A 19873-nucleotide genomic window follows, 5' to 3' on the forward strand; every position below is an offset into this window, starting at 1 on the left:
TCTGTAGTTCCCCCTGATCTGAGTCACCTGAGATCCTCAGACAGGTGGTGAATTTTGAGGGCTCCGTGTACTGGACCACCAGCCTCTTCCGCTTTTCCCTATAATTCCAGGCAGTTTCAGCATGAACTCTGGTTCCCAGACTCCAGAACAAACCCTTGCCAGCTAGAGAGGGCATTTGCTCAAGCCCCCAAAGACAGACTGAGCAGAAGACATTGGGTGTGAGTGGAGAACAGCATCGTGAAGACAGTGCTCAGGCCCCAGGAACAGTACATTTCCTTTCTTTTTTTGCTCAAGCTAGTTTGCACCCGAGTGGAGGCCCAAGGCCAGTGCTACCTGAGACTGCGGAGTGTCAGTGTGAGCACAGATGCTGTGAGGGGAAGAAAGGACAGAGCCACGTGCTCCATGGGAAGCCGAGCGCAGGAAGGCACATGTGGAGGATTTAGAGAACAGAGTGTCACATCCCAAGTCATCTTCAGGCAACCAAGGCTTGCAAGCACCTGGCATAAGGTCACATGATCGCTGAGCTCCTGCATCTCCAGGATGTGCAGCCGCTAGGACCCACCTGTGCATTTAGTGTCTGGGGAAGAGAGGACAGGCTGAGCATCCCTGTCAGCAAAGCAGGTGCCTGCTACAATTCCATCCATGCACGGGGGTGTGCCAGGCTGCAGACCAGTGTGTCTGGATCCTGGTCTATTGTCAGTCCTTTTTGCCTAACAACAGACCCACAAAAGGGTCCAGAGCATCTGAGTTACCAGGCTGAGGTCATGGCATGGGAACAGCTGTACTCTCGGAGAGCAGCGTCTCTTTTCTTCCTGCTTTGGCTTCATTACCAAGGTAGCCCACCAGTTTGGGGTTTTAAAAGATAGTTTCTCCTGGCACATTTCAAGTGTAACTGGAGTTACCATGTTGTATATTTGCTCCCCAGAATTTATTTCTCCTATCTCAATGGAGCTTTGTGTCCTCTAACCAATACTTCCTATTTCGTACATTTTCAGTGGGTGAGTGGGTGATAGCTATGTAAAGCCATTAAATATAAAACACAAACATAACGCTGATTATATAACACATCAGGGACCCCTTCCACTTAACAAAGTAGCCAGTACAATCTCCTGGCATCTCAGAGCTGCAGGGAATTTTCTTGTGAGATTCATTCTTTTTCTTTCTTTTTTTTTTTAATTTACTTTTTTTAAATCTTATGTACATGGATGTCGGGTCCCCTAGAACTGGAGTCACACACAGCTGTGAGCTGCCATGTGGGTGCTGGGAATTGAACCCAGGTCTGCTGGAGAAGCAGTCAATGCTCTTAACCGCTGAGCCATCTCTCCAGCCACTGTGAGGTCCATTCTTCATGCAACCAACCAATCTCCTACTGATTGGTGTCGGCTCTTTCTGAAGTTTGTTGAGAAGAACAGCCCCAGGTCAACAGGTATTTTCCCAGTTGTTCTTTATCTCATTGGAATAATGTTGCACCAGAGCATATGTATGTTAAGACCTTTGCTACACACTGCCAAACTTCTTTCCTGAAGGTTGTGCCCATTGACGCTTCCTGAAGCACTGTGTGAAAGGGCCTACCAGCTCCCTTCTCTAACAGAAGATGGTGCTTGCTTGACGCCTCAGGGCACATGACGCTTACTGTTGGTCAGCCAACTCCAGGGCTAGTTCTCTTTATGGCCTGGCAGTGGCTGCTGGAGTATGCTGACTTTTACATCCCTCCCTCGTCTTCAGGTGCCAACTCTGGGCTCCAGGGCTTCTTCTTTTCTAGCAGCACGTGGTACTCACAGTCTCCTTGCCAGAGAGTGAGCCAGGCAGGAAATAGATGTCTACAGGCTTAGCAGGATGGAAAAAACACTTGTTACCATCAGTCTGTCCCAAGCCACGGAAAGTGAATGACATGAGAGAAATTATAAATGGTTTTTTGTGGATTACATATTTTCTTAAATCTTGGAGACATGTTTGCCCTTGCAATGGACAGTTGCTTTTTGTATCCTGATTTGAACAAATAGGCCATAAATACATGCTTTGAATGGCTAAGGATGTACCTCAGTGGAATGGCTCCTTTTGTTTGTTTTTTACTTTTTTTTGTTTTTGTTTTTGTTTTTGCTTTTCAAGACAGTGTTTCTCTGTGTACTGTGTAGCCCTGGCTGTCTGGAATTCACTCTGTAGACCAGGCTAGCCCCAAACTCATAGAGATCCGCCTGGCTCTGCCTCCCGAGTGCTGGGAATAAAGGTTTGCGTCGCTGCTGCTGCTGCTGCTTTTGCCGCCGCTGCCGCCGCCACCGCCACCATCCCAGCTTGTTTTACTTTTTGTTTTTGTTTTCTAAGACAGGGTCTCATCATGTGGCCAAGGCTGTCATGGAGCAGCTATGTAGCTCAGGCTAGCATTGAACTCCTGGTGCTCTTCCTGCCTCTGCCTTCTGAGTCCTAGGATTACAGACATGAGCCACCACACCCAGCTAACTTGTGTAAGATAGATTTGATCTCTAGGACCAGGAAAAAAGAAAACAGAAAGATATTTTTGAGACAATAGAGAAAGTTCGATGTGAAGTGTTTGATACTATTAAAGTCGCTTATGGTCACAAGAACCTTCCTTTGTAAGTCCACACAGTGAATTATTAACAAATCATCTCAGAATTTGTTCCAAAAAAGAAGAAAAGTCAGAAGGGTCAGTAAAACAAGTTGATTGATTAAATATTGATAATGACTGACTGTAGGAAATGGGAGTAATCTACTGGTCTGGTGTTCATTTGAAATTTTTTTCTAACAAAAAATAGATGCACACATATCTGCTATCATCAGGAAAGATGGTCTAAAGATAACATTGTTGAGGAAAGGGAGTCATATGCACATTGGGTTTCTATTTTTAAGAAGAGGTTTTTGTAGATGGGTAAAGTTATTTCAGTAAGTGAGCAGAACTTGACAAGTCAGCAGAACGGGTCCGCTGTGTTGATTGCTCATGTGACTTAAGGCTGAGAGTCGAGGCCTGACTCAACAGAGGAAATCCAAGATGCTATCTCCAGGAAAACAGGTACAGATGTTCCCCCTGGCTGTGGCCACCGTTAAGATACCATTTCTGCATGCCTGCTAAACACAGGCAGGCCCTTCTTCCTGCACCAGTCAGGCCTAGGAGGGTCCCACAACCAACCATGTCAATAAAGAAAAATGTGGCCACAAGAGAGACAGAGAAGGACTCCAGGCAGGCTCGGGGCCCAGGCCACGAGCTAGGCCTACCCTCGCTTGAGATGTCTTCTCTCGCCCTGTCTGCAAGGCCCACGGAGTGTCAACCCCTGTCTTCTGTCTGACGGAGCAAAGGGTTCTGAGTCCCAGACCTTACCTTCTGTCTCTTCTTCAGGCACTGTGAGACTGGATAACTTGGAGGAGACACTGCTATCATTTCTGTGTGATTTTCTGCTAAAGGTCAATGTGTTGGGAATTTTGTCCCCAGTGCGGTGATGTAAGAGAACCTGGAGGCTGGTGAGCTGGGCAGTGGGTAAAGGCTTTTCGTGTGTTTGCTTTTTACATACCTAATGATGAGAGAGAGCTAACATGGGATCTCTGACAGGTAGAGCCTTGTGGGAAGTCATTTGGTTGTTGGAAGGACTTCAGAAGAGGCTGGTTATGGTAGTTAGATGGACGGACTCCTCCCTGGTCTCTGGCTTCTTGTTCCACAAGACGGTCTCTCTCTCTTGATCACATTGTGCCAGCATCTACCATGATGAACCGCAGCCTACAAGACCTCACCAGAACCAGGCCCATGCGGCTTGACTTTGCGCCTACCTGTGAGTTATTTAACTATGTGCTGTGTGAGCCTGTTTTCTTTAAACATCAGCCAACCCCCACTATTCTGTTTGAGCAACAGAAAATGGACTAAGATAGACATTCACCTTCAGATTCAGAGGACCCTCCCCTCGTCCCTACCCTCATTCTCCCACCTCACCCCTACCTACATCATTCTCAAAAATATATAGGAGTCACAGGTCCCGCTACCTATGGGGACCGGCAGGAAACAAGGATGGTAAGGGCATCCAGCATCAGGTTCTAGAGGGGACAAGAATACCTTGAGCACAAGCCCCTCTAAGGACACAGCCAGATTCATTGCCAGACAACCGTCGCCCTCGGGGTGGGGCCAGAGTTGTCAGTTCTTCTCAGTGGCCATGACAGACTAGAAGCTCAGGGCACAGCCCTGGGATTTTCTTATTCTGCGCTTAGTCATTAAGAATGTGTGGAAGAGCCTGATGTGGCGGCACACACCTATCACCCCAGCACTCAAGTGGTACAGCAGGAGGATCAGGAATTCAAAGCCACCCTCAACTACAGAGTGAGTCTGAGAGTCTGTCTCTAAAAAAACGAAACAAGGAAACAGACAGGCAGGATTGTCGCCAGGCTCTCACTTGACTCCCTTTGGCTCCATGGTCCTCCTGATGGCTATCTAAAGAATTCAGAGACACACAGAGCTTAGCACAGAAGATAGGAGGTGTTTATTGTGGAGCACAGCACACACTCAAGGGGTGAGAGGGGACAATAGCCAAAGAGACCTTTATCTTATCTCCAGTTCTTGTGAGACTCTTCCTGGGGAGACTCGAACAATGTCTACTCAACCCAGATAGAGCATCAACCACAGACCAAAGGCACAGTTCTGCCCTTGTCTAGCTTGGCTTACCAGTGTGTTAATCGGGGTCTCTTGCCGGAGCCTGGGTGACTCGAAAGCAGCCACATCACTGAGAAGTGCAGCATGAATCTACAAAAGCTGCATCCCGGCAGCTCCCTGCACAACTTGCCCCAGAGTGTCTCCTCTCCCCAGGGGCTTGTGACTCCCATCACCCTGGGGATGGGCCTCCTGAGTTTCATTCAGAGCTTCCAGAACTTGGTGCGCACGATGGTGAATATGTGGAGATCAGAGGACAGCTGGCAGAACTTCGTAAGTTACATGAAATTCCTGAGTCTCAAGAGCTACCTTCTTCTGGAAGGAGGAGAATTTTCAGTTCAGAGGAAAGAGCTAACTGTTTGGCAGTGTAGCTCAGTGGCAGCGCATTTGACCTGCATGTTTAAGGTCGTAAATTCAATGCCCAGACACACACACACACACACACACACACACACACACACACACACACACACGCACACACACACAATGTCCTAAGCCATTTAAGTTGAGGAGTTGGAGGTGCACTGGTTGGAAGAAATAGCTACTTAATGTTATCCTAGGGCAGGCTTTGCATTATTTCTAAAGTCTCTGGAAAGCAGCTTTCCCTGGGAGCCTTTGTTTGGTCTGGTAGTCAGGCCTGTATGGTTTGACTTCTACAGGGTGAGGGGTGGTATGTCCTCATTCTTCATCAGAAGACTTCCTGCTCTACAGTAATCTTTAGGGTTTGGGGCTCTTGGGGCCAGGTTTAGATAGTTATCCATTAATGACACTCCAGGCAGTTCAGGATGCCACATCTCCTCCAAGGGCTAGAGATAGGGGTGATCAGTAATAATTACAGTCTTGAAGCTCCAGTCCTTGGTTTTAGAAGCTGTCAGCTCTAAAGTCCCCTAGTCCTGTTACTATCCAGCTGGCTACCCAACAGTACCAGGGGTTCAGTAGGAGCCGGGTAGCAGCTACAGTGAGTGTTCTGTTTGTTCAGGGTTAAGAGGTTGACCAGGTACTAAAACCAGGACAGCCCTGGACAAACTCAGCGCATTCACCTCAATTACTCCCTAGGCCAGGGCAATTTTAGCAGGGGATTGGGGATGGTGCTCCGTGGTAGAGCACTTCTCTACCATGCATGAGGCCCTGGGTTCAATCCCAAGTAGTGCAAAAGAAAAAGAGAGGGGAGTGGGGAGCCGTCCAGTTGGGAAGCAACCAATCCTAAACTCGCAAGGACCAGATCCCCAGAGAGCAAATTAGGCACCAGACATACATACCTAAGTGTCTTCGGGGGAGAGCCAGTCACCTCTTAGAAGATAAATGTACTGATTTCACTTCTGTCTTCCTATATTTCAGTCTCCCACTAGCCGCAATTAACCAAAAGCCAGAAGGCATGGGACTCCTGATGAAATGCCCTCACTGGGCACAGAGTAAAGGTATATGGGCTCGGGGCAAACATGCAGTACACAGGCAAAGATATGGCCAAGAGATTCAAAATCAGGTCCTTCAGAAGATGTAAACTGAAAGAGGCAGGGTCTGCCTTAGCCCCTAGCCTCCAAACCTCCTTGATCACCCTGGAGGCTCCAGTGAGTGACTTGGACTGTTAAAGGCGCCTTCTATGTGCATCATGGAATCCTTCCCAAAAGGATGCGCTCTGGGAAGCCTTGAGGTCCACAACGGGACCTGTGAACAAGGTTGTTATAATCTCCGGAGGGCACATATTTCTTTCTGGCAAAGTATATAGAGCTGGTCCTTGGAGGGCCAGTGTATCCCTTGTGCAGAGGCCTTGTGCTATCTCTGAATTGCTTCTGGGGTGTTCTGGAGGGCTCTGGAAGGCAGGCCTTTCATGAACCCTGCTGGCTTTCTGATCCTAGTTCTCACTGTGTATGTGAACTCTTCACTCACTGCTAACAGCATTAGGAGTCTTTAGTTGGCTTTAAAAAAATGTATTACAGTGTGTGTGTGTGTGTGTGTGTGTGTGTGTGTGTGTGTGTGTGTGTGTGAGAGAGAGAGAGAGAGAGAGAGAGAGAGAGAGAGAGAGAGAGAGAGAGAGAGAGAGAGCGCACGATGGTGAACATGTGGAGATCAGAGGAGAGCTTGCAGGAGTCAGTTCTCTCCTTCCACCATGTGGGACCTGAGTACTGAATTCAGGTTCTCGGGCTTCCGGCAAATGCCTTTACCAGCTGAACTACTTCTTTAGACAGCCACAAAGTGGCCTTGTGTAGCCTCCTCTACTGGGACTTGAACTCTGTTGCCCACACTTCCACCGAAACACAGGTCAGCAACCAGGACCCAGCCAAGCCAAATACTGCCCTTGGGGTTGGCTTTGAATGTTCAGCAAGCTTAGAGTGTCTTTCATATTTTATAATCATCATCATCATTTGTTTTCAGACAGGGTCTCACTATGGAGCCCTGGCAGGCCTGGAACTCATAATGTAGACCAGGCTCTTTGAATTCATAGGGAGAAAGCCACTTGCCTTTGTCTCCTGGGTGCTGGGACTCCTGTGGTTTTCATATTTTAAAAGAATGTGTAAAATTGGTAGCAACAAGCTGTTTATCTAATGCATCCTCTCTTGTCTGGTTCTGCTGGGTCACTGCCCCGCCCCTCGCTTGAAGCCTTGGGGTGAACCCTTCACCATAGTCTAGGCTATTGGGGCAGCCTCCTTTCTGGAATGCAAACATAGGGATCTCTGTTGGAGCAGGTGGACCCCTGACTCTGCAGCTACAACTGTTCCCTTCCAGCTCTTCAGAGCTCCTACACCTCCGGGTTTCCTGTGGCTTCCTGGATCAGCTCAGCAAACAGAGATGTACTCCCAGGAGCCCCTGCTACGCTTTCAGGAAAACCCTGTTTACAGAATAAACAATTTAATGGAACATGAAGTATCTACCTTGAAATATTAAACATGGGTCCCGTTCCCCCTCCCTACTCCCTCTTTGCTCACTGACCAGCATCAGCATTGTGTCTTTTAATTTTTGGTACCTAGAAGGATCTTAAATGGGGCTGGAGCCTGTGACCCCTGTCTCCACAGTCCCTCCTACCTCTATTGCCCCCTTCCCCTCTTGCCTTTCTTGTTTATAGCGTTTGCTTGCACTCCAGGGGCATTTGGTTCTAAACAAGGTGTGGGATATCAATCAGACACACCTACTTCCTAGGACACTCACATCCCCCCCCTGCCCCTCCCCAAAGCCCTTGACTATGAGGACCTTTCCCCCTAGGTGTTCTTCCTCATCCCATTCATTAGTTGAATTCCTTCCCAGTTTAGAAACTTCAGTTAGAAGGTAATCTCAGATTTATTATATCTCTCTCTCTCCCCTCCCCACAATGCTTCTCCTCTCCTCTCCCCTCCCCTCTCCTTTTTGCTCTATCAGTTCTTCCTTGCTCCTCCTTCCCTCCCTCTCTCCCTCCCTCTCTCCCTCCCTCTCCTGTATATACCTTTCTGTATGTACTTCCTTCTTAGAGCTCCCCAGCATGGAAAATGGGATTGTCTCTCTTTTCCCCTTGGTCTCACTCAGGGCAGGCACAAGTGTTGGGAACATTTGTAAGAGAAATGAATTTAAATGGCCTCTAAGTGTGAGGCCTCCACTGCTCCTGCAGGGGTTTCTGTCGGGATTTTTTTTTTTTTTCTGAAGCAGCTTGGAGTGGGTAGGATAAGCTCGGGCAGTGCCAGATAATGGAGGAAAGGAAAAAAAATAAGTCACCAACTGTCTTTGTACAAATTACCACAACAAAATACCACAGGAGGCTTACAAGCAGTAGAAACTCATTTCTCAGGGTTCTGGAGACTGGGAAGTCTAAAATCAAGGCGCTAGCAGATTCGGTGTCTGGTTCATTTGGTGCTTTGTATGGGGGTCTTCACATGGGAGAGGTGGAGCTGCAGCTTCTGAGATCTCTTCTGTAACTTAAAAAAAAATTACTGTTTATTGGGAGGAGAGGAGGGAAGGGGAACTGTTGCCAGTCTGTAAAAGAAATAAATAAAAGATAGATAGATAGATAAATAGATAGATAGATAGATAGATAGACAGACAGACAGATGGATAGATAGAAGATGGTAGATAGACAAATAAATAGACATATAAAAATTATTATTCATTTATTTTTTAAGACAGAGTCTCACTTTGTGGCTCTGGCTGGACAGAACTTACTATGTAGACCAGGTTATCTTTGAACTCTCAGAGATTCATCTGCCTTTGTCTTTGAGTGCTGGGATTAAAGGCGTGTGCCACCATGCCCAGCTTTGGGATCTCTTTTATTTGAACACTATCCCTTTATAATCTGCCCTCTGACCTGGCCATGAAGTCTCCTATCATTGTAGTTGGCATTTTTTTTGGACCGCCAACCAGCTCCTGAAATAAAGGACATGGAGACTTATTATTAATTATGAATACTCAGCCTTAGCTTAGCCTTGTCCCACTAGCTCTTTTTTTTTTTTTTTTTTTTTTTTTTTTTTTTTTTTTTTTTTTTTGGTTTTTCGAGACAGGGTTTCTCTGTGTAGCTTTGCGCCTTTCCTGGAACTCACTTGGTAGCCCAGGCTGGCCTCGAACTCACAAAGATCCGCCTGCCTCTGCCTCCCGAGTGCTGGGATTAAAGGCGTGCGCCACCACCGCCCGGCCCCCACTAGCTCTTTTAACTTAATTTAACCTGTTTCCATTCATGTACGTTTTGCCTTGGGGCTTTTTACCTTTCCTTCATTTTGCATGTACTACTTTCCTGCTTCCCCCACGTCTGTCTGTCTGGCCCCTGTTGTTTCTTTCTTTCTTCCTTCCTTCCTTTCTTTCTTTCTTCCTTCCTTCCTTTCTTTCTTTCTTCCTTTCTTTCTTTCTCTCTTTCTCTCTCTCTTTCTTTTCTTCTTCTTCTTCTTCTTCTTCTTCTTCTTCTTCTTCTTCTTCTTCTTCTTCTTCTTCTCCCTTTCTCTCCCTTCCCCCAGCTTAATTTCCTTCTCCTACTTACTCTCCCTACCCAGAAGTTCTGCCTATACCTCTCCCTTGCTATTGGACATTTAGCTTTCTATTAGACAAATCAGGTGCCTTAGGCAGGCAAGGTGAAACAGCAACACATCTTTATTTAATAAACAAATGCACCGGGCAGCGGGGGCACAGGCGGCCCCCTTTAATCCCAGCACTTGGGTGGCAGAGCCAGGTGGATCTCTGTGAGTTTGAGGCCAGCCTGGTCTACAAAGCAAGATCCAGGACAGGCACCAAAACTACACAGAGAAACCCTGTCTTGAAAAACCAAAACCAAAATCAACACACACACACACACACACACACACACACACACACACACACATACACACACACACACACAACCAAACGCACGCAACACATCTTTACATAGTTAGACGCACACAACACATCTTTGCATATATTCTGCAACATATCACCCTTGCCTATATTAGGAGGACACAGACATTCAGACTATGTAGCAGTCCCCTTGTCTCAGCCACAAGCTGCGGAGAGCCACACAACTCGGGTGCACCAGGCCCTCTCCTATCACCTGTTTCACAGCGCTGGTTGGTGCAGTATCAGCTTTCACAGGCTCCTGCCTTTCTCAGCCAGGCAGAGCAAGGACAGCTTTTCCCGAGAGCTGTGGCATTAGACGCATATGCAGTGCCTCCCTGTTCCAGGGCCAGATCCCAGCTGGGCAGCGTGGCTGAAATCCCCCGAGTCAGACAGCATTGTTTAAACAACGGCCCCCAGTCCACCCAATGGGTTAAAATGCCTGATGTAGCAGAGCACAGTTATGATCCCTGTTAAGTTTCAAATCCTGGACAAAAACAGCTAAGGTGCCTATTTAACATATCAACGTGTTCCTGACTGCCAGGTTCTCCCAGCATCCTTCAGTCCCTAACTGTTACAGGGTGTGGCTGGCACATCCCGCCCTCTCCCCTGAACTCTCCAGCCCAGAGGCAGAATTGCCCTTTCCCGGAGGCTCTTCCCCGTATAATCCAGACACTTTGGTTACCTACTGCTTTTGAATCTTTGGCCTCCTGGCTGCTGAACCTGGCTCCCCTCTCCCCACATTGGCCTAGCTCAGCCTGGTCATGTCCACCCTGGACTCTCTCCAATTCCCAGATGTCTCTGCTTCTATGTCTTCCTTTTATCTACAATAAACTTTCTCCTCCACCATACCTAGGAGCAGTCATGTCCTTCCCTTTCTTTCTTTCTTTTAATCCCAACACTGGGGAGACAGAGGCAGGGGGATCCCTGGGAGCTTGCTGGCCAGCCAGCCTAGCTGAATTGTGAGTTCCGTATTCAATGGGAGGCCTTGTTTCTGAGTTTGCTTCTCTGTTGCTATGATAAAACGCTGACGAAAAGCAACTGGGAGGAAAGGGTTAATTTCATCTTCTCGCTTGAGGCAAGCCAGGGCAGGAGCCCAGGGCAGGAACTGAAGCAGAGTTCACAGGGAAATATTGCAACTGGCTTACTCAGCTTGCTTTCTCATATTGACCAGGGTCACATACCAGGGATGGCATTGCCCACAGTGGGCTGGGTCCTCCCACGTCAATCAGTATTCAAGAAAATGCCCCACAGACCTGCCCACAGGCCAGTCTGATGGAGGCAATTCCTAAACTGAGATTCCCTCTTCCCAGGTATGTCTAGAATTGAGTCAAAGTGACAAAAACTATGATGTTTTGTCTCAAAAAAAAAAAAAAAATGTGGAGAGTAATTGAGGAAGACAGTCTGTGTCTACCGTGACCTCCACATGCACATTTGACATGTGACATCCACATTCAGGATAGGTCTTCTCTCTTCACTTAAACAGGTGTCTCCTAGGTGATTCTAAAGCCAGTCAAATTGACGGTGAAGATAACTGTCTTTAAAATGATTAACTCACAGTCAACAGAGAATGTGAGTTCAGATTTGTGTCAGACATCCTCCTAGGTTACAGAGAAAGGGGGGAGAGGGGGGAGAGAGGCAGAGAGGGAGAGGGGGAGAGAGGGAAAAAACAAGCCAAAGTCTGCCAAGAGTACTTCAGAGCATCACCACTATGCAGCAACAGCCTATCCTGAAGATAGAGGGGTGGGAGATCCTTCCCGACTCCGGCTCCTGGGTAGAATGGGCAGCCTGTGGGAAACAATGTAGCCAACCCTGAGCTGTGCTGACAATCTGTTTGGCCCATGCCACAGTCAAGCTTCTGGACGGCTGCAGGTCAATCAATCTTCTTCCCCACAGACCCTTGCTTTTTTTTTTTTTTTTTTTTTTTTAATTTTTAAACTTGTTTTTGCTGGGTGTGGTGGTACATGACCTTAGTCTCTACACTTGGGAGAGAGAGGCAGGCAGATCTTCGATGAATTTGAAGCCAGCCTGGTTTACAAAATGAGTTCCAGGACATCCAGCCAGATAGAGTCACATAGTAATACTCTGTCTCCCCCCAAAATATTTTTATTTGTATTAAGTGTTTTGCCTACGTGTAGGTCTGTGCACCATGTGCATGCGTTGCCTGTGGAGACCAGAAGAGGGTGTGGGATTCCCTGAAACAGAAGTTAAAGATGTTGTGAGTCATCATGCGAGTGCTAGGAATCAAACCCAGATCCTCTAGAGGAACAGTTAGTGCCCTTGACCTCTGAGCCACTACTCCAGCACTAAGATTCTTGCTCTTAAGGCAGATTCCAGCCACTGTTTCCTGCCCAGTGTCCTAATCATGGGCTTTTTCTACCCTATTCAGCCCATGTCAGCCTGTGTTGATAAAATACTAGAGAAAGCCAACTTAAGGGAGTCAAGACTTAGGTTAGCTCACAGCTTTAGAGGTCCCAGCCCATCATAGCGGAGAAGCTGTGGAGGAATAGAGAGACTCAGATCATGGCTGCCCGGAAGCAGAGCAGAGAAGGGAGGGACCATGAATAACCTTCAAGGGCATGCCTCCAGTGGCCTGTTTCCTCTATCTAGGCCCCACCTCCCAAAAGTTCCAGAATATTCCAAATAGTACCATCATCTGTGGACAAGGTATTGAGTGCTTGAGCCTGTGGGAGAAATTTCACATTCAAAACACAGCAACCCACCCTTGGCCTCCAAAGGCTCCCTGCCGGGTCATGATGTAAAACGCATTTAGTCCACCCCAAAGAGTCTTAGTAGCTAAAAAGTCTTACTAGATGCCCCAGTTTCTTTTCTGTTGTTGTGATTAAAACACTGTGACCCAAGCAACTTATAAAACAAGTCTTTACATTTACAGTTACAGAGGGTTAAGTCCATGATGGCAGAAGGAAGGGCTGGAGGCTGGAACAGCTGAGAGCGCACACCTTAGAACATAATCAGGAAGCAGAAGATGAAGGGAGGCTTCGGAAGCCTCAAAGCCTGCCCCTGAGACACACTTCCTCCAACAAGGCCACACCTTCTAATCCTTCCCAATCAATTCTATCAACTGAGGACTCAGTATTCAAACATGCAAGTCCACGGAGGGCCATTCTCATGCAAACCACCATAACAGAGTTTCAACATTTTCCCAATATTTGGGACCAAAGTCTTCTGAGACTCAAGGAAAAGTCTTAGCAGTGAGCCCCCACAAAATTTAAAAAACAAAAAAAGATCACATCCATCTGAGGCTCACTGGCACAGAATAAACAAGTCCTGCCCGTAAAGAAAAAAAGTAGGAGAACAGCAAAGAAGAATCAGGCTAGCCTAGCAGGGTGATGTAAACTCTATAGACCATGTCTGGCATGGAGTGCGTGCTATTATGATGTGGGCTCCAAGGGACCTGGCAGTCCTACACATTATCATTTTTAATCCGCATGACCTCTCTCTCTTGGGCTGGTCCCACTGGTCCCACAGCTGACCTCTGCAGATAGATACTCCATACTTCTGACATCTCTCCTTCCTGGGGTCTCTATGGAAGCTTAGGCTTCACCTTCACAGCTTTATGCACTGTCCTTGAAGGGACTACCTGCAGGGATCTTGACCCTGCCACACATTTCCTGACTTCTTGGGCTTTCTTTGAAGTTTGTGTGGAAGCCTCTGTGATCTTCTAACTGTTGAATTCTAAACACCTACAAAACCAAGATCTGCCATTAGCTTGAGTAGAAATTTTTGGACCATGACTACCACAGCCTTTGAATTCCCGGGCATATGCACACAGTTAAAAAACACCTTGGGAAACAACTTTGTGGGTAGCCCTGTGTGAGCTGAGAACCCCAAGGCCCTCTCTGCTCAAGGGAAATACTTCAAAAGAATCTGTTCTTTTACCCCCCTTGTGCCCGCACTGAGTGAGGCTCAATCTAGTTGATTCCTAAGATACCCTCATGGCATCCTTTATTAGCTTTTGTTTACTGATGTTAATCTCTTCAGAAATTATGTCTCTCATAGTTTCAACTAGACTACAAGGTTCTTTGGTTTGTTTGTTTTTAACTTTCTGTCTGCATTTTGCTCCTAATACCCACGTAAACTTGTCTGAAAGCAGCTAGCAATCGCTGTACCACAGCCTGAGTGCTAGACTACCGTGACATTTCAACAGGTTGATTAGCCTGTAAACTCACCTTCCCGCAGAGTCTCAGAACGTGGGTGAGGGGCCTCTTGTCCTGTTAACATCTTGCCCAGTTTCCATCTGCAGCCGTCATGAGGGCCGTCTTCTTTGTCCATATTACTGTCATCACTCTGCTATTCTGAGCACCCATCAGAATGTCCCACCAAGCTCTGCTTACAGTATCCTATGGCTTCCCCACACTTCCCTTATTCTTCCTGAAAACCAGTTCTAAAAGCTTCTGAGCCATGTGGTAATATTGTAGCAACAAATCCTCTTCTCTGGCACCAATTTTCTACATTGGTGAGACTTTTTTTTTGCTGTAACCAAATTGGTGGAATGAAACAACTTAACAGAAGACATTTTCTTCTTTTTGAGACAGAGTTTCTTTGTGTAAACTTGGCTGTCTTGTAACTAGCTCTGTAGACCAGGCTGGCCTTGAACTCACAGAGATCCACCTGCCTCTGCCTCCTGAGTGCTGGGATTAAAGGTGTGCGCCACCACTGCCTGGAGACATGAAGATATGGTGGAGCAAAACAGCTTCTATTTTAGAAGCCAAGAAGCAGAATAGAAAGAAGAGGAGGTCCAACTCCTAAAGTTCCCAGAACCTCCCTAAACAGTATCAATAGCTGCAGACCAGGCATTGAACACATAAGCCTATAGGGAAATCTCCTATTCATAGCAAGAGAGATTGGTAGACTGGCCTCATTCCTTGTACCCAAGTTCACCCCCAAGACTTTCTACTCCTGATGCTTCTACCTCATATCTAGCTGAGGGCTAGATGCCCTAAGGTGGAGAACTCCATCCAAGTCCCCACACATGGGATATTTGGCTGGACATCCTGAACCCCACCTGTTGCCTGTTCTGAGCACTACTCACAGATCTCCCGTGGATCTTCCTACGTGTACACATCATCCCTTGTGATCTTACAAGAGGTTTTCAGCTGCAAGCCTGAGCATTGTCCACCCTGATGCCTCTGCCAAAATCTAGAAGCCCTGGGCTCCTTGACACTGGACTGGGCTAGGTGTCTCGAGAACTGGATCTGTGTGGTGTTTCTGTATTGAGAGAGCCAAAAGGATATCAGGGAGAAGATGTACCTCAGATTGCCCTCTAGGATAGCCCAAGCTGAGGGAAACTTGGCCATGAGGCCCCTCATGATAACATGAGAAATGATGAAATTCCAGCTAGGAGCCTAAAGAACTCACTATGCTATAGACCGAAGTGGACATTCTATGGTCAGACTATAGCACCAGTGTCCCAGGAAAAGCAGCTGAGCAGAGCCTGTGCCTGGGAGATGGCAGGTTCATTCCATGTCACTAGGATGGCCATGTAAGTTCACTGGGCTGTTCAGTCAGGGTGGGTAGGGGGCAGGGTGTAAATCTCCCAACTACAAAGAACTTTAAGACACATGTACAGGTGAAGAAGCCCTGTGTATGGCTGCAGTTTGCAATTCCAATATGTAGGTGAAGTTTTTCTGTCCTGCCAGTCAGCTCTGTCCCATCAGTTGGCTCCCCCAAATGACCACACAGAGACTTAATATTAATTATAAATGCTCACCTGATACCTTAGGCTTGTTACAAACGAGCTCTTTCAACTTAAATTAACCCATATTTCTTATCTACACTCTACCATGTGGCCGTACCTTTTTTCAGCATGGCATGTTCATCTTGCTTCTCTCCATGTCTCCTTGGCAACCCCACCTTCTTCTACCCCGTGCTCTCCTTTTATCCACAAGTCCCGCCTAACCTTTTCCTGCCTAGCTATTGGCCAGGCAGCTCTTTATTAGTCAATGAGAGTCATACATATTCACAGTCTACAAAAAGATTGTTCCACAGCACCAACACATGGTCCCACTTCTTGGCCAGTGGGGGGGGGGTCAAAGTGTCCCTGAAAAGTACGGCTAGAGTTCCCTGTAGATATCATCTTAGTACTGAGCATTTGGGGTCCACTGGGGCCAGACACAGCAGCCTGCTCTGAACAGACAGACAGGGTTCTGGCTATAGCTGTGAGGGCTCACCCTCCTCTGAAGTCAGGAATGGACCATGCTGAGAGAGGCCCAGAAGTTTGTTCCACTGCTTCCCCACTCCAAAAAGGTCCATACCTCAGCTCCCTCGTCTAAATCCTCTTCTGTAGTTTGGCTCTTTGGGGTTCCTAGACTATATTAGAGGAGGTCCCTGACTAAGGTGGGGATAAGAAAGGAAGCTGCCTCCAATCAGGACTGAAGGGACTGGGGCCGCCAGCTGCCTACCTGCCCATTCTACTGAAACCCAGATCCGAGTACTTGCAAGTTGAAGGAGCCAGGGAAGTACTTGGTGACAAACGACAGAAGTGACTTCAGTGTGTGTCAAGGAAAGATAGAAATTTATTGAGTTTGCTATCAAGGAACACCATAGGCTGGGTGATTTATAAACAATGAACCTTTATGGGCTCGTTGTTCTGGAGACGAGGAAGTCCATAACTGAGGCGTGGTGTCTGGCATGGATCTTCTTGCTATATTATTATCTCACAGGAAGACACCTTAGATCAAGAGGATGTGAAAAAGCATACTCAAAAGTTTTATGTACTCCTCTATGTAGCAGGAATCTTAAAAGTTCTTATTAATAAAATCAAACCTGAGGCGAGTTATTGGGGTCCATGCTGGTAGATCAGAGAGACAGAACAAGCCACAGCTATCTCACCTTGCCAGTTCCTCAGCTGGTCCTGTTTCCTCAGACTGGAAGCCTCTGAGTCCTCATCCAGAATGAATCTCAGCTGAACTGTGTTGCTCCAAAGCCTGAATGCTTAACTAGCCAAAATCTTCTAGTTTCTGGTTCTCATGCCTTATATATCTTTCTGCTTTCTACCATCACTCCCTAGGATTAAAGGCTGGCTTTCTGGGATTAAAGGCGTGTGTCACCATGCTTGGCTATTTCCAATGTGGCCTTGAACTCACAGAGATCCAGAGGGATTTCTATCTCTGGAATGCTAGGATTAAAGGTGTGAGTGCCACCATTTTCTAGCCTTTGTATCTAGTGGCTGTCTGTCCTCTGACCCCAGATAAATTTATTAGAGTACACAATATTTTGGGGAACACAATACCACCACACCTCTAATTAGCATTAATCTGTTGTTGAAGGTGCAGGCCTCCTGGCCTAATCAACTTTCAGATATCTCACCTTAATTTAACATTATTGCACTGAGAATTATATTCACAGTACTTGTTTGGGGAACATGTTTAAACCATGGAACTGCAATACAGAAAAGTGAACAGATCCCAGCAAAAGCCAGGGCCTCCACCCAGGGAGCTTTCTCCACCCAGGGATCCAGTTTACTCTGGCTCATTCCACTCTGAGACAGCCTCTCTCTATCCCATCCCAAAGGTGTTGACAAAGTCCCTGGCATCCCCAAACAATCCTCCATATAGATGCACCAATTTCGGCCACTTTCCTCTATGTCGGAAAAATCAGGTTATCAGGCCCTCAGTGTAACCTCTGAATCAATCCTAGAGCCAGGTGACTCCAGCCGGCTATGTAGCAGACCCAGGACATCACACTCCCAAAGGGCTCCCAGGGATGCTGGTCCCTAAAGCAGAAGGCTTGCTAGGCAGACAGCTGCTACAGATGCCTTCATAGGGTCATAGCATTCGCCCATGCCGCTCTTCACATGGATCACAAAAACGGTGGAGGACAGATCTGAACTGTGCTGGGACACAGGGATCCTGGTGTCTTGGTGCCAGAAAAAGGCCTGATTCTTGCCCCCGTCTCTAGTCCCTTGAGTTCTGACTGGCCCAGGCCCTTCTCTACAGAGACGTCCAATGTCCTATAGGACCCCTAGCTTAGTGTCTGCCCCACCCACTGCTCTGTTAGAGCCAGAAGGCTGGATCTGTCCTCATTCATCAAGTCCCTATCACCCACATAGGAGTAAAGTGCAGGCTTGGGAATGAAGGATGAATGGATGAATTAATGAATGAATGTCATCCCGTGTAGCAGAAGGGCAAGGAGCAAGGCTGGCAGCTCTCCAGTCAGCTTTGCACTTTCCCATCCCTTGATTCAGTCAAACCTTCTCCTCCGTCACTGCCATCTCCTCAATGGGTACAACACACGCCTCCACCCCAGGGGCTGCCAAGCTAAGGAAAACGCCCCACACAAGATTTAAGCTAGTTTTTCTCTTCTTTTAAAAACTCGTGATTGGGGAATACCAACGATTTAGAGTTCTTGATTTTTTTTTTTTAAGTTAAACCATACACGCACCAGATGGCTTCAAAATGAGCAAATATTGGGCCAGTTCTCGTGACCTTCCTCAGGAGATGAGGGGCTTGGAGAGCAGTGGGGAAAAGGAGGAGACAGCCGGGAAGAAGGCGAGGTAAAGCCAGCCTCGTCGTGACTCATCCTCAGGGTCGAACTGAGGCTCCAGGTCACAGGGGCGGTGGAGCCCCTGGCTCGGAAGCAGACGCAGCAGGCTCACTGCTCGCCAGATGAGTCTGCCAGCGCTTCTCCATTAGGGGCGGTTTCCGGGGCGACCCAGCTTTCCTTCGGACCTGGGGAATCCCCATCCCAGGAGCTCCCATGGTCTAGATCCTATCTCTCCAAGGAGCTCCAGTTTTCTCCTTGGTCAGCCAAGCCCAGTTCGCTGCCTGGCAGGACGGGAACAAGTTCACAAGCCTAGTGTGTACTACTTTTTATTAATCTGAAAGGAGTTTGGCACTGAGGATCTCATTACATGAAGAAGAGCCGTGTGTGTGTGTGTGTGTGTGTGTGTGTGTGTGTGTGTGTGTGTGTACAAGTTCACAAGCCTAATGTGTATTACTTTTTCTTAATCTGAAAGGAGTTTGGCACTGAGGGGCACATTGCAAGAACAAGGGCCCAGTGTGTGGTTGTGTGTGTGTGTGTGTGTGTGTGTGTGTGTGTGTGTGTGTTTGCGCTCTGTGCATACCCGGCCTGTCTTTAACCTCAGGAGGAACTGAGAGGTAGGTTCTATTGTTATCATAGTTTACAAATGAGTAAACTGAGGCACAGAGCGATCGGTCCCCCTGGCTAAGGTTTCTCGTCTAATATGTCTGACTTAAAGTCTGAACTCAAGGTGTTTGCCGCCGATTGGCCTTCCTCCCTCCCCTTACAGTAGGGACCGACGCTTGGGAGCCGCCCCTCACTTCTTTCCTTGAGTCTTGGGGGCCCCCCGCCGTTGTCACGACAACCAGGGACCACCAATGAGGGGCAAGCAGGCGGCATGAGGCCCCGCCCCAGCCCCACCCCTCTCAGGGCTAGTGGCTGGCTATAAGGGCAGGAGGCCGAGCGGCGGGAGCCCGAGCCTGGGAGCGCGAGGCACGGAGAGTCGTCTGAGTGTCTGGAGCGATCGGCAGCCACCATGTGCGGTGAGTGCAGGGCAGCCTCCCTCACAACCTTTCAGAGCCTAGGCCAGAGAGCCAGGCGCAGGGGACCTGCTGGGGGCGGCGATCGTGGGGCTTTCATTAGCCAGGCCTGCCTTCCCCGCGCCCGGCCCCGGGGTGACGTCTCGGGGACATGGGGGGCGTGGGGAGGGGGACGTCTAAACTCGGTGTGAGAAGACCCAAGTCGGGACAGCACAGAGTAGAGGCAAACGGGGCGGGTCCCCGGCTTGGATCTCCGCCACGCTGAGGTATCTCCACCCCATGGATCCGGAGGGCTCTTCCATCCGTTGGCCCACAAAGGCCGCCGTGAGCAAGCTTAAGACTAGGCGCGGAGTGGAGGTCCCGAGTCCCAGTCCGCCGCGCCCACCGAGGACAGGCGAGCTCACCTGTGCGGTGTCAGCAGCCCGCCCTGGGGCGTCCGGAGCAGCTCCGG

At 48.2% G+C, this 19873-nt stretch overlaps 1 protein-coding gene across 1 annotated transcript in view; it reads left to right on the forward strand.

The window, feature by feature from the left end:
• Positions 1 to 19318: 19318 nt before the first annotated feature.
• Positions 19319 to 19873, forward strand: part of Gfpt2 (glutamine-fructose-6-phosphate transaminase 2) — a 46841-nt gene continuing 46286 nt past the window's right edge. Inside the window, exon 1 of the mRNA XM_028855010.2 lies at positions 19319 to 19425. Coding sequence (XP_028710843.1) covers positions 19419 to 19425 — 7 coding nt within the window. The 5' untranslated portion in view covers positions 19319 to 19418. The remainder of the gene's footprint in view (positions 19426 to 19873) is intronic.

Source organism: Peromyscus leucopus, chromosome 8b (assembly GCF_004664715.2).
Source record: "Peromyscus leucopus breed LL Stock chromosome 8b, UCI_PerLeu_2.1, whole genome shotgun sequence".
NCBI classification, from domain to species: Eukaryota; Metazoa; Chordata; class Mammalia; order Rodentia; family Cricetidae; genus Peromyscus; species Peromyscus leucopus.